Source organism: Musa acuminata, chromosome BXJ2-6 (genome assembly GCF_036884655.1).
Source record: "Musa acuminata AAA Group cultivar baxijiao chromosome BXJ2-6, Cavendish_Baxijiao_AAA, whole genome shotgun sequence".
Taxonomy (NCBI): domain Eukaryota; kingdom Viridiplantae; phylum Streptophyta; class Magnoliopsida; order Zingiberales; family Musaceae; genus Musa; species Musa acuminata.
The window spans coordinates 37,867,221-37,879,496 of NC_088343.1; the positions used below are offsets into that span (position 1 = coordinate 37,867,221).

The window sequence follows — 12,276 nt, forward strand, 5'->3', positions numbered from 1 at the left end:
TAAATAATAATAAAATAATATTTTTATTATTTTTTAAGAGATTATAAATAATAAGGGGTTATGAATAGTACAAATGAACGTAAGTTTCTTTATAGAATAATCAGACCTAAGTGGTGTTTCTTTCTTATGCTGGAAGTAATCTTCTTCCTATATATATATACACTCCTACATGACTCACCAACCATCGCACTACGCTACCAAATCATGCCGACCTTCGACGAACAAGGACGCATGGAAGAAGGCCGATGGATGGACCACCGCTGCTTCCACGACCAAGCACGCATCGAAGACGGCCATCAGCGTTTCTCTACTCTTACTGACGTCCGATGTTGTAACTGGTTGATCCAAGATGGTGAGGGATGTGCTGACATGCCATGGCGCAGACGAAGGCCTGTCCGCGACAGCCATCAACACGCACCACAAGGCGGGGAAGCACGACGAGATATTCTAGGAGCAGCTCGACTTGCTGGTGCAGAAGAATGTGATCGTCCCGCACCGAACTGTCCTTTACACCGTCGCCGAACATTTGGATGTGCGCAAGCTGAAGCCGCCCGGAAAACCGAGCTTGAAGAAGGTCAGGAAGTGATAGAACAAAAGAGAAGAGATTCCGACAGTTGGAGAAGGGAGAGGCAGATTTAGAGATGTATGGAAACCTCACATAGTTATATTTCTTCTCCATATAATAATAATAATAATAATAATAATAATGAATAAAAGAAGCTGCAACAAATCAAGCCATATGAATTAACTTAAACATAGTAGCCATACAATTCAAGCGATCGAAACAGGAAACCAGTAGAAACTGATGCAACCTGTTCAAGCTTCCTCAGAACATGAGGCTCTAATTATGAGCACCACCAGAGAGCGCAGATGACTCCACGCCGGTGTAGTTCACTCATTTCAGATCACAAGCATCAAGAACAAGGAGGAGGAAAGGATCATCGATCAATAAACAAATGAAAGAATATGGGCGATCGATCTCCAAGTCTGTGACAGGAAGAGATGCGAGCGGATCATGAGCCTTTAGAGGCTACAATCTTGCTGGTCTTTGCAAAGCTCCTTCCTCAGCTTCTGGGAGAACAGCTGACAGGCGTCCATGCTAAGATCAATGGCGGCAGAGAGGGCTATAAATAGCGCGACGTCGGCCGTGCACGACACGTGCTGCACCCCGACCTGCACCGACGGCTTGCTCGCCTTCCCCTCCCCCTCGACGGTGGATCCCATCACGAAGCCTCCGAGGAATGGCCACGGACCGGCCACCACGTCCCCGATGACGCTGGGATCGATGCAGAAGTGGCCACCTTTGCGGACGCTGAGGGAGGACTCGGCGATGGGCACGCCGCCGATGGGTCCGGTGTCCGGCACCAGCTCGAACCTGCATCCCAGGGCGTCCACGGCTCCTCGTTCTCGCCAGGCCTCGAGGCGGCCCCACGGCTTCCAGTTGGTGGAGGATGAGGAGGAGGAGGAGGAGGAGGAGGGGGGGACGATGGCCCGGAGGATAAGCCAGGCGCCGGGGTCGGATCTGGAGACGCGGTCGGAGCCGGGGGACGGCACGAAGGGCGTGACCATGGACGCGGCGGCCACCGGGGATCCCGAGAGGTCATGTATCGTCACAGTCCAGCCCTTGCGCTGCTCCCTTCTTCGTTGGTTCTTCTTTGCCCCGAAGGAGCCAAACCAGCATCTCATGCTATTGTTGTGGGAAGCAGCATCAGATGGCAGTGATCTGTGTTCAGAATGAAACTAAGCAAATACTTCACATACAAAATGAAACCTTTCACTACATATTTGTACTTCTTGTCATAACTATCTCTGCAAATTAAATAACATAACGTTACTTGGTAATCAATTCACGTTAATTTTGTATCCCATTTTTGGTACATTGTGATTGTTAATATCTGTGATTTATTTTGATTTTAGAAATCTTCATTTACACTAAATTATTTTTTTTCCTTTCGTCTTCTGAATTATAAGTTTTATTTTTTTATTTAAAAAATCTGAGTATTATTATTATTATTATTATTATTATTATTATTATTTGCTTAAATAAACATAAAAAAAGGAGGAAAAAAGAATATGTGCTGCCACGTACATAGACGAGGATCGGGTGCTCCGCCTACGGTCGATGGAGAAGCGGCAGCTGAAGACAGGCTGCCGAATACACCCGCTGCGGCTGCTGCCGCAGTTACCCGGTATCTGATACACCACCGGGCTGCACTCCGGCTCGCCGCCAAACTGAAACACGAACCGGGGGTCCGGCTCCGACCGTACCACCAGGTGAAGGCGCGCCGCCGACCGCCCGTGCCCCACCATCACCCACCCGCTCTGCGCCACCGTCGGCCTTGCCGGCGCGATCTCCAGGTCCACCGCCACCCGCACCCGCCCCAGCAGGCGCCCCGAGCTGAACCCGCACGTGCTCCTCGTCCGGCCCACGTAGACCGACACGGTCAGGCTCGCCCGCTTGCCCGACAGCCGCTGCAGCGTGGCCGGGTCGAGGCTGATGGCCACCGGTGCGGAGGGGACTGCGGACGCGGGCGCCTCTATCAGATTGGTCGTCGACGTGGGGTCGGCGGCGACGGGGAGAGGGGTGGTGTGGGACGAGGAGGGGCAGTCCTGGAGCTCGATAGAGCAGAAGCATGGGGTGGTCGAGGGGTGCACGCCCGGGCCGGCGGGCCTCGATATGGCCGGCAGCTTGAGCACGAGGGATTCGACGATAAGCCGAACGAAGGGACAAGGATCCATCTCCTTCACCCACTTCTTTCCTCCGCCCTCTTCTTCTCTCTGTTGACCCTTAATAGTGATGTTGTTGATGGTGTGAGAGTCCCTTCATTTGCGTAAGCTCAACCTTGTAATGAGCAAAAATGACGCACGTATATATATATATATATATATATATATATATATATATATATATATATATATATATATATATATATATATATATATATATATATATATATATATATATATATATATATACACACACACACACACGTGAGACGTCACATAGAGGTATTAGCTCCATTTATTGCCACATAATAACCCTTGTCAATGGTCTAGTTACATTATTTTGGAACTATGATATAATTATTTTTAGTAAAAAGAATTATTGTAACGCAGTATAAAAATATTGTAACTTGGTTAGTTCATTTTATGAATCGGTCCATATGAAAAAAGAAGAAAAAATAATAGAGGATTGAAAGTATTTTGGATATTAAGGAAAAAAAAGTTGTTTGAAATTTTTGAATATAGGAGCACTTTTGAGAAAAAAAAAAGCAATCCTTTAAGGATGAATTTTCTTGGAAATTCTCGAAAAAAAAAATCCTAAAATATAATGGCCAAAGTTCCTGATTTAGGCGATTGCCTTTTTTTTACCCAGAAATGGAACAGTATATTTAGGTTGCACGATTCCAAGTCAATACATCCCCTTCGTGAAAGTTGGTCCCTCGGAGGTGTGCACCGATCTGTGAGGGAATCCACCGGAGGCAGAGGCCTCTGGTGATGTAGTGGGTGGCGCCCGTGATGTTTACGGGACATGGCGGGCATTAAGAACAATGTCGCAATCCTCCACCTGTGCCTGGGTCCCCTGGATTGCAGGGAAGATGGCGGGTCCCTGCGGGAAGCATGCAGATGTGGGAGTTTTAATGGTCACTGTTACACAGTGCGTGATCTCCTGGACTTCATTCATCCACCACAACTCACAGCGATCAATGTTTTCATGCTCAATGATAGGATTAACCTACATCTGTAACACCATAAACTTTATCAGAGACGACTCTGAATCCAAATAGATTTTAGGTATTCTATCCTGCTGAGTTTTCTGCCTCGTTAAAACGCACTCATTTCCCGAGTTCTGGCAGTAATCTAATCCATGAGACGAAGCTTTGATGATAAGATTGATTTACGTGTGTGCGAGAGAGAGAGAGTAGGAATATGACCCCGGGGGGGGGGGGTGGTGTGCGTAAAGATTAGATATGGCTAGGCTGGATTTGGTGGGCAAGATGCTGTCTTGGGGCCCTCGACACAGCTGGATACTGGCTGGCTGTGTCGGACCCAAGTTTCCATGTGAGCATCGCCGCATGCCGACGCAGAACAGCGATCCCTGGCGTCCACACTCGTTAAGTCGGACAACGAGGCCGAGGCTGATCTGACGTCGTCGCCATGCGCGACGAAGAACACGATGCACGCCGACATCGTATCCTCCGCTCTTCCGCATGACGGGCGTTGCGGCGGCGGCGTATAAGATACATGGTGTACCTCTCTCATGCTGCGTCCTTGGCCTTCGTTCGAACACACGGCGTTGGGATTCACGACGCTTTTGCTCGAAGCACTGCGTGTACTGCGTCCATCCAGTCAAGGGAGCTTCTGATCGGGGTTTGATGGGGAACGTAAGGATGTTGCAGGCTTCTCTTCTGTCCAAACTCCGAACCTATCATGTGTAATGTCTCCAGGTAGAGAGGTCAGATACGGAGAATATGTAATATTTCTATCTATAAGAATTATTTCAGTAAAACTGGACGACCAGTAATACCAAAAATGATTACGTGGTTGATTAAGATTTTAAATTGGATGATCAATAATACCAAAAGCTTTAACTCTGACATTCCAGACTAGGAAAGATCCAAATATATAACTCATAACATGCGAGTGCATCAGACATCCTACTCGTTTTGCGCATGTAGATCCAAATCTCCAGGTTTGACCGGTGCATCCAATCATACATATGCTTCCGGTGGATATCCCTGTTATTCGTCATGGCGCCGACGTACTCTGATGTGGCCTCTTGGAGAAGCGGCTACGTAGGGCATGTGCGATCGTACATCCCCGACGCTGAGCATGTGGTTGGTTCCATGGCTCGTGAAATCATTGGCGACAACCAGAAGGCGTAGCACCAGTACAGGATAGGATACGCACGCATTCATCTAATGGCAAACTGATTGGGAGAGAGAGTTCCAAGTAGAAGGATGCCATATCAGACACGTATCTGCAAAATCAAGAACTATAAGCAATTCAATACGATGACAATAACAGGTTTTGTCTGAAATCTTTTCGAGCACTATCTTCAATCTAAAGAAAGAAATAATCGTACATCTGCACTTACTAGTGTGGGAATTTTAAGAGCAGGGCAAGTCTGGAAAACCATTGCATGCTTGAAGGAAGAGATGAGGTCCACTGGATAAAAATCTGTAGCGTCATCCAACTTCAAGAATTGCAGGAAGTTGAGCAGAAACCAATTAGACATTTGTTTGAAAATTTTCTGCACAATGAATTACAAATTGGTAAGATAACAATTTCTATGTGAGTTTAGAACTCCAAAATCTAAAGCTGAAACCTAATTTTCTACATCCACCAGAAAGCTAAATTCACAGAAGAACATAGAGGATTGAATTGGGCTGCAACAATATAAATTTGGAAAAAAAGCAGTTAAGTTAGAAGGATACCGTCCTTGCTATGTCAAACACTAAAATTATGAGAATTCTTGGTTGGAACCCTCAGATAACCACTGATAATCTCAAACATAGTCATAATGCTACAACCGACGAAGTAGAAATCACCGAAGAATGAACCAGGATTGAGTAGGGTCACCAATCATAATCTCAGACCACACAACTCAATGACAACCACAACTGAAATTTTGTAACACATACCCAATATCCGATCTGAGCAAATTTTGCATGTTGACCATAACCTGATCCAAATCCTACAATTCGGTTCTCAAGAGACCAAGAGATATCAAGATTCATAATCAATATACATTCTGTTCCAACACAAGCCAAGGAACTCGCCGCAAGCCATACCTAAACATGAGCAACCACTAACAAGGTCAGATGCCAACATGACATTCTTCTCTGACCTAGATTTGCTCCTCCATCAAACTCAGATATGAAGAGGATTACCTAAAAATAGAGCCTCCCAAGATGCTTTAAATGTTTAATTACATAGAGCCAAAAATCATCCTCAAGCCTTTCCTGCTAGTTCATGAAAACCAACAATCGCTAGCTAAATCTTATCTAAACATGAGCAAAGCTATCCATAAGTAGTATCCAATAATGTTGACTGTCTATCAGACTAGCTCAATTATTTAATTTTTCTAATTTACTACTACTTCCATTCAAATAATACATAAACTTGAATTTTTGACCTGTGAAATTAGGATGTCTCAAATAAAACAAAATCTTATGGTTAAATGAAACTTCCCTTGAAACTAGTATCTGATCTAGTTTCATCCATCGAATTTATGAACAAGGAGAAGTGAAAATAGAATAAGTAGATCCATCACAGAGGATCTTTTGGTCATCTTAAACTAATTGAACATGAGTTGGAGAGAAAAATCAAGATCTTGTACTCTAACTAGCTTATAAACAATTTCGCTGCTGCAAAATCTCATGTTACTTCCAACAAATTCTTTGTACCAGTATCTAATCCCTTTGTAACAGTTTCATGGCAACCTGTGCTAGACAAATGACTCAACTAGACCAAGCTTTCTTGCCAAGTATCCATCTTATTCATGCTTCAAACTCCAAAAGAGAGTCAATAAACTTCATGCATTATTATAAATCAAACCATATAGGTTTGCGATGTTGAAATTATAACAAAAGTTTGCTAACATTATAACGACTCAACTAGATAAAGCTTGCTTGTCAAGTATCCATCTTATCCATGCTTCAAACTCCGAAAGAGAGTCAGTAAGCTTCATGCATTATTATATATCTATGTTGAAATTATAACAAAAGGTCACAACATTCAAACGATTTACATGATCTGAAGTCCACTCTATGACAAGTTGACCAGATAAGGAAGCAAAAGCGGACAAAAAAGATAGCATAACATTCCTCATTGTGAAAAAGAAAGCTTCGAAATTTCTGAAATTTCAGATAATTTTACCAGTCTCGCTTCAAACAACAATGAGTATGCATAACATCATACACAATCCAAGTTTTTTGTATCCTTATCAAATTGGAAAACTAGAAAAAAATCTCTACTACTTCAAAATACAAGAAGTATACACTCATCATAACAAACACAATTAGTTTTTGTTTCCTTACACTATCAAGAAATCAGGAGAAACAGCTTAAGAGTATATTCCCCAAGCGTTCACCTGACAAAATTCCCCACCTTGCATCTAAAGTTAACCACATCGATATACGTTTTCCTACTACTATGCTAAGAGCTATTGTAGCTACGAATGCTTAAGCTTACAAAAACAGGATGAAGATAAAAAATCTACACAAAGATAATGATGAAGCTCAAAGGACAGAGCATTACGATCTTTTGACCTAAAAAACCCAAAAAGAACGAATTAGGATATTGATATTTGAAACCCACAACAACCGTGGCCACACACCCAGATTTAGTCATCGCCTAATCTTTACTAGGCTTAACCAAAGAGAAACCAACAAACGCCAGATTCATAAGCTGCAGAGCAGATCCACCAGACAGCAAGAGGAAGCACGGCCACCTGGTTCCAAATGCACGATACAAACGAAAAAAACAACGCGACGATCAGATTCTTGCATCGAGCAAAGCCCTCCCTAGTCCACCTACCGAAACGAGATGGAGAGCTAGGGATCGGAGAACCAATACCTGGGCACGCAGACGCTGACGCTGACGCTGGGTCGAGCCCGTCGATCCGAAGCATCAGACGATCGTCGACGTTCGTTTGCCACCGCTACGGCAATCTTCCCCTCTTCCTCGCTCTCGAGATCGGGGATTTGGTTTCGGGTGTTCGTTAGCGATGTATATAAAGGGCGAGCCGACTCGTAACACGCGGGCGACCGACATGGCGCTTTCGGGCGTTCAGATCAAAATTTTCGAACTGAAACGGGTCAAATCGGTTGACCGACCAAAAAGCCCGGTTCAATTTGGTCTGGTTTAATTTCGAACCGTAACTAAATAGCTGAAGTCTGAAAGATCATCAACAAGGAAAGCACAACTGAAGACCACAGCAATCACAGTAAAATTACCGATAGATGATCTATTTCAGCTACTGTTAAACAAGCTCTCAGATTATAATGGACCTTCTTAGAAGAACTTACACTTGTGCTGACTATGTTTGCAGAAAAACTATTCACTGATAAAAAGCCAGTAACACAAAAAAGCTGAAAATTTATAGAACCACAAAAGACCAATGGAAAACTTGCATTCTAATTCAGTCAAAAATGGGCAACTGAAAATGTAAGTATAATCGGTTGCCTATTACACTCTTATATCATCTGGCAATATTTCACTGACTGCAGGATAAGTTTATTCTCCTACAAAATGCTCTATTTTTTATTCCTCACGCACACTCTAATTCAAAGAGGAATTGGCACAAACTCTAGAAAGCACATACTGCTAGGATCCCGCTGGTAACCGACTGGCTACCGGCAAAAGACATGAAGTAACAAAAGAGGCAAGAAAGCTTCCTCATCACTGTCCCAGTTATCTTATTCTGATTCGGCGCCTTGCTTTTGTCATTGCAATTAACCATAAATTCGTTATACCCTTCGAAGTCTGCCTCGGTTACCAAAACTGCATCGCTTCCAGCAGGGCAACTTAACGAATGCCTTGGGTTCCACTCGAATCCACCAGCCACAATATAGGAATCTGCTAGATCATCAGCAGTTGCAAGGGCTTTCCCTCCTGCACGTGCACGACATGATGAGCTCCTCCGAAATTTATCATCCACAACACAATAACCTTTTATATCATCTTCAGTTACAAGAACTCCATTCGACATGTCTGAACTTTGACTTGCGGGAAGGTCAAACTTGCCCCTGCTAAACTCTTGAACAGCCTGGACAATTCATATGTACAAAGTTGAGGCAAGAAATAAAAGGTACCTAGCTGAAGTACATCACAGTTTGTGCGCACTGAAGAATCAAATTGAACCACAAAGTACAATAAACATAGAAAAGCATAAACTTTGGAGCCAAATATATCCAAATGGATAAAGTCAATTATGTTGAAGAAATCCCAGTATAAACTAGGTAGCATCCGTGCACCCCAATTCAGGTACCAACTTAATCTTTCAATAAACCACAAGCATGTAATATACTTATGTCAAAGGTGACCTATATGAAATTCCATACCTGCCACTGTGCAGGAGCCAATAGGACCCGGGGCCTTTTAGATCGCACATATTCAAGAGCTTCCAGAGGTGTCATATTCTTATGTTTAATCTGCAAATATAGAGTAGTGCATGAATTTGAACGTTCGTGTTAGAGACCAAAAACTTCATTATGTTGTTCAAACAGAGCTAGATAGGTTAACTGTCACTGAACTAGATAAGCTAATCTACCCCAATGAAATGCATGATTTACAAAACAATTTATCCTCAAAGGATGATAACTACCAGATAACACAAGACGACGGTGGCACTACGTCCTCTTCCTGCTTTACAATGAACATATGTCATTGTCCCATTGGATGCATTGTCTGAAAGATAGAAACCGGTCTTTATCAAGCTTCAAAGGAAATAAATAAGAAAGATACCCAAACACGGGAACCAAAGTCATCATTTGCCCATACTTTAGAAATGATAGATTCTTGCAAGAGTAAATGGTGATGCAATTTGTGTAATCTGATGTAACAAGATGGTTATGCTATTATAATACATCCAGCAAGAAGTCATAAAATAGGCCATAAAATTTAACCTATCATTCACTTGAAATCTTCCAGAGATTACAAAACTTTTGAGTGTGTAGTGCTCCCACAGTTCAAAACGTAAATTCCACATCTTGGCATTTGGTTAACGACATGAAACCTCACTTTACTTTTCCAAAACATACCCCTGCATCAACTATTTTACAAGAAAACCTTCTGAGTAACCAAACTGAAGCAGATAGTGGAAACCTACCCACATGAACACTAACAAAAACAGACGATTTTTCTACCATGATGAACTAAGCTGAAGCCTTATATTGGTAAATGATTAGTAGAGCACAAGAAACAGTTTCCATGTAGTTGTGATAGAAAAGACTATGCACAAGGACCTAAATCTCATCAATTGAATGTCCACTAGTCATGTTTTAACCACTATTTTGCCTCGTATGCCATCTGGAAAATTAGACAACCAATTTCGTTTGATCTATCAATGAACCACTTATCTCAAGAATAACCAACTAGACATATAAAAGAAGAGCATGTGAGCCTACAGCTAGCCTTTATCTATGTGCTATGTTACTTAAAAAAAAAAAAAACAAATAAAGAAAAAAAAGAAATGAAATAAGAAAGAACAAAGAGTGTTTTAGCTGTTGTTTGAAGGCACTGATTACTTAGCAAACCCTGTTTTAGCTGTTACGATAAGGCCCTTAATTTCATTGCTTCCTGTTGCTTTAGCTATGTCCATATGTAAGTCAAATTATATCAAGGGGAAACAACATATTTTTCTATTATATGATTGGTTGATATCAAATGCTCCAGATGCCATGGCAATTTGGAGATGCATTTTGCAATGAAACATATGAATTTGCTAGCAATATGGAAGTAGGGATGAAGAGAAATCCTTACTATGGATGAAATCAACAGCTAGGCATATGTTCGCAAGAGATGGGGCAAAAAGATAATCTCTTGTAGGAATCACTAGGTGATCAATCCCATGAGCCTGAATGGAACAAAAAAGGAGTAAACAGAAATGCATCACTTCAAATGAAAACAAGCCACAGATACTAGAAACGAGGCCCAAAATAACTTGTTTTATAAACCTACTGCAGTACACAATTAAAATTATATACAATTGAGATAGAGTGATATAGAGCCCCGGATTGTTTAACAGTTCATTTCCTCAACAAGTCTATCAGTTTTCTAATGATAATACATACACCAGGCAGAAAAGACAAAAATTACAATATTTTGAACAGATAGTTGAACCTTACAGAAGAACTGCATCGCACAAAAACACAAATTTTGCCTATGCAAGGATGACCAAAATGCAATATTTACCTTGTACAACTTTGATGGAACCAAGGTTTCATATGGTTCATTCAAAGTAACAACTCCTCGAACTCCAATCTGCTGCAAGCGAGGGACGTCTTTGGGAAATGGTACAGCACCCAACAGTACGAACTGAAAACACACAGAGCAAAGCCACAAAGAGTATCAAAAGCTCAGAATATCAATATCCTTCAAGTACGAACGAAAAGCAATATCCAAAATCCCAAACTCATATAACACAACCCAACAGAGCTAAGAATTTCAAATTCATAATTGCCGATTTTGTGAAAAGATTGCGTTTTTATGACACTAAGGGTACCAAATTGTGGCCACTGTAGTTGCTTCAAAACTGAATCTCGAAGCAGGAAAACAGTCCACAAATATCAAGATGTGTTTAAAGAAAAGAAAATAGCTACCTGATCGATCTCATCCCACCATCGGAACTCAGCCTGCATCTTGTTCCGAACGACATTGTATACGAGGGTGGGGTAGAAAAGAATCCGAGCTCCCGCTCCCACCAACGCCTTCTTCGTCCTAGAACTGGCGATCTGGCGGTCGCCAGAAGCCCCCGATCCCGCATCACCGAACTCATTGGTACTCATGATCGTACACACAAATTGGAACCCTTCTTCGATCGAGATATCCAAGGCTCGGCTCTAGACAAACGCTAGACAACTACTATCGCAGAGTTATAAACTGAGATTTCAACGGCGACAAGCAGAAGGTACCTCGATCGGGAGTTCGGAGAGAGAGGGACTCGACTACGGATCGAGAATCCGCGGAGAAACTTGGAGAAAAGGAGACAAAATCGCTCGAACCACGCGGCAAACCGGGGCCGACGAGGACGGACGAGCCCGGTGACGGACAACGGGCGGAGGGAGTGGCTTATGAAAATACCGATCCATCCCCCCGAAACGACGCCACCTTCCCGGGAACACACTAATTAACCCAATCCACCGCAATAGTTACAAGGAGAACTTAGCTCCGCGAGATCAATCCACGGTCGAGATATCCTGGTGCAGGATAATTTCGACGTGATCGCGGGTTCTACGTACGACCTTCCCAAACTGGTACCTCGCTCAGCGACCGTCCGATCCAGATCAAGCGGCATCGAGTAGGGCGCTTTCTGAAACCGGCGACGTACGGTCAATTCTGGGCGCCCACCGATACCACCCGGTGGGCCCCCGACGCGGAGAAAAAGCAGGGGAAGAACCACAGCAGTGGATCCGCCACGTCAAGCAGGATATCCTGTGGGGCCCCCCAGACGACGGCGAGCCCGTCAACGTCACGTCACGACCCAGGTGGCCAATTAGGGGAAGATGACGCCGCGTTGATGGAGCCAAAAGGCGCGATGGGGTGGCGGGC

At 43.3% G+C, this 12,276-nt stretch overlaps 2 protein-coding genes across 2 annotated transcripts; both read right to left on the reverse strand.

Annotated features, from left to right (window-relative positions):
- Nucleotides 1-721: 721 nt before the first annotated feature.
- Nucleotides 722-2,831, reverse strand: LOC135615448 (uncharacterized). Its single transcript, XM_065113949.1, has 2 exons — nucleotides 2,090-2,831; nucleotides 722-1,723 (listed from the first exon to the last, which is right to left on the reverse strand). The coding sequence occupies exons 1-2, from the start codon at nucleotides 2,737-2,739 to the stop codon at nucleotides 1,024-1,026; spliced, it is 1,350 nt and encodes a 449-aa protein (XP_064970021.1). The 5' UTR covers nucleotides 2,740-2,831; the 3' UTR covers nucleotides 722-1,023.
- Nucleotides 2,832-8,126: 5,295 nt separating this feature from the next.
- Nucleotides 8,127-11,818, reverse strand: LOC135615449 (phosphatidylglycerophosphate phosphatase PTPMT2-like). Its single transcript, XM_065113950.1, has 6 exons — nucleotides 11,328-11,818; nucleotides 10,921-11,043; nucleotides 10,489-10,582; nucleotides 9,332-9,414; nucleotides 9,069-9,158; nucleotides 8,127-8,773 (listed from the first exon to the last, which is right to left on the reverse strand). The coding sequence occupies exons 1-6, from the start codon at nucleotides 11,511-11,513 to the stop codon at nucleotides 8,315-8,317; spliced, it is 1,035 nt and encodes a 344-aa protein (XP_064970022.1). The 5' UTR covers nucleotides 11,514-11,818; the 3' UTR covers nucleotides 8,127-8,314.
- Nucleotides 11,819-12,276: the final 458 nt, after the last annotated feature.

Coding starts and splice junctions, on each gene's coding strand:
- LOC135615449 (XM_065113950.1), bottom strand. CDS start 11,513: ATGAGTACCAATGAGTTCGGTGATGCGGGATCGGGGGCTTCTGGCGAC. Junction 9,159..9,331: donor CCGTCGTCTTGTGTTATCTG/GTAGTTATCATC, acceptor CTATATTTGCAG/ATTAAACATAAGAATATGAC. Junction 8,774..9,068: donor TGGCTCCTGCACAGTGGCAG/GTATGGAATTTC, acceptor TGAATTGTCCAG/GCTGTTCAAGAGTTTAGCAG.
- LOC135615448 (XM_065113949.1), bottom strand. CDS start 2,739: ATGGATCCTTGTCCCTTCGTTCGGCTTATCGTCGAATCCCTCGTGCTC. Junction 1,724..2,089: donor AGCACCCGATCCTCGTCTAT/GTACGTGGCAGC, acceptor TTCTGAACACAG/ATCACTGCCATCTGATGCTG.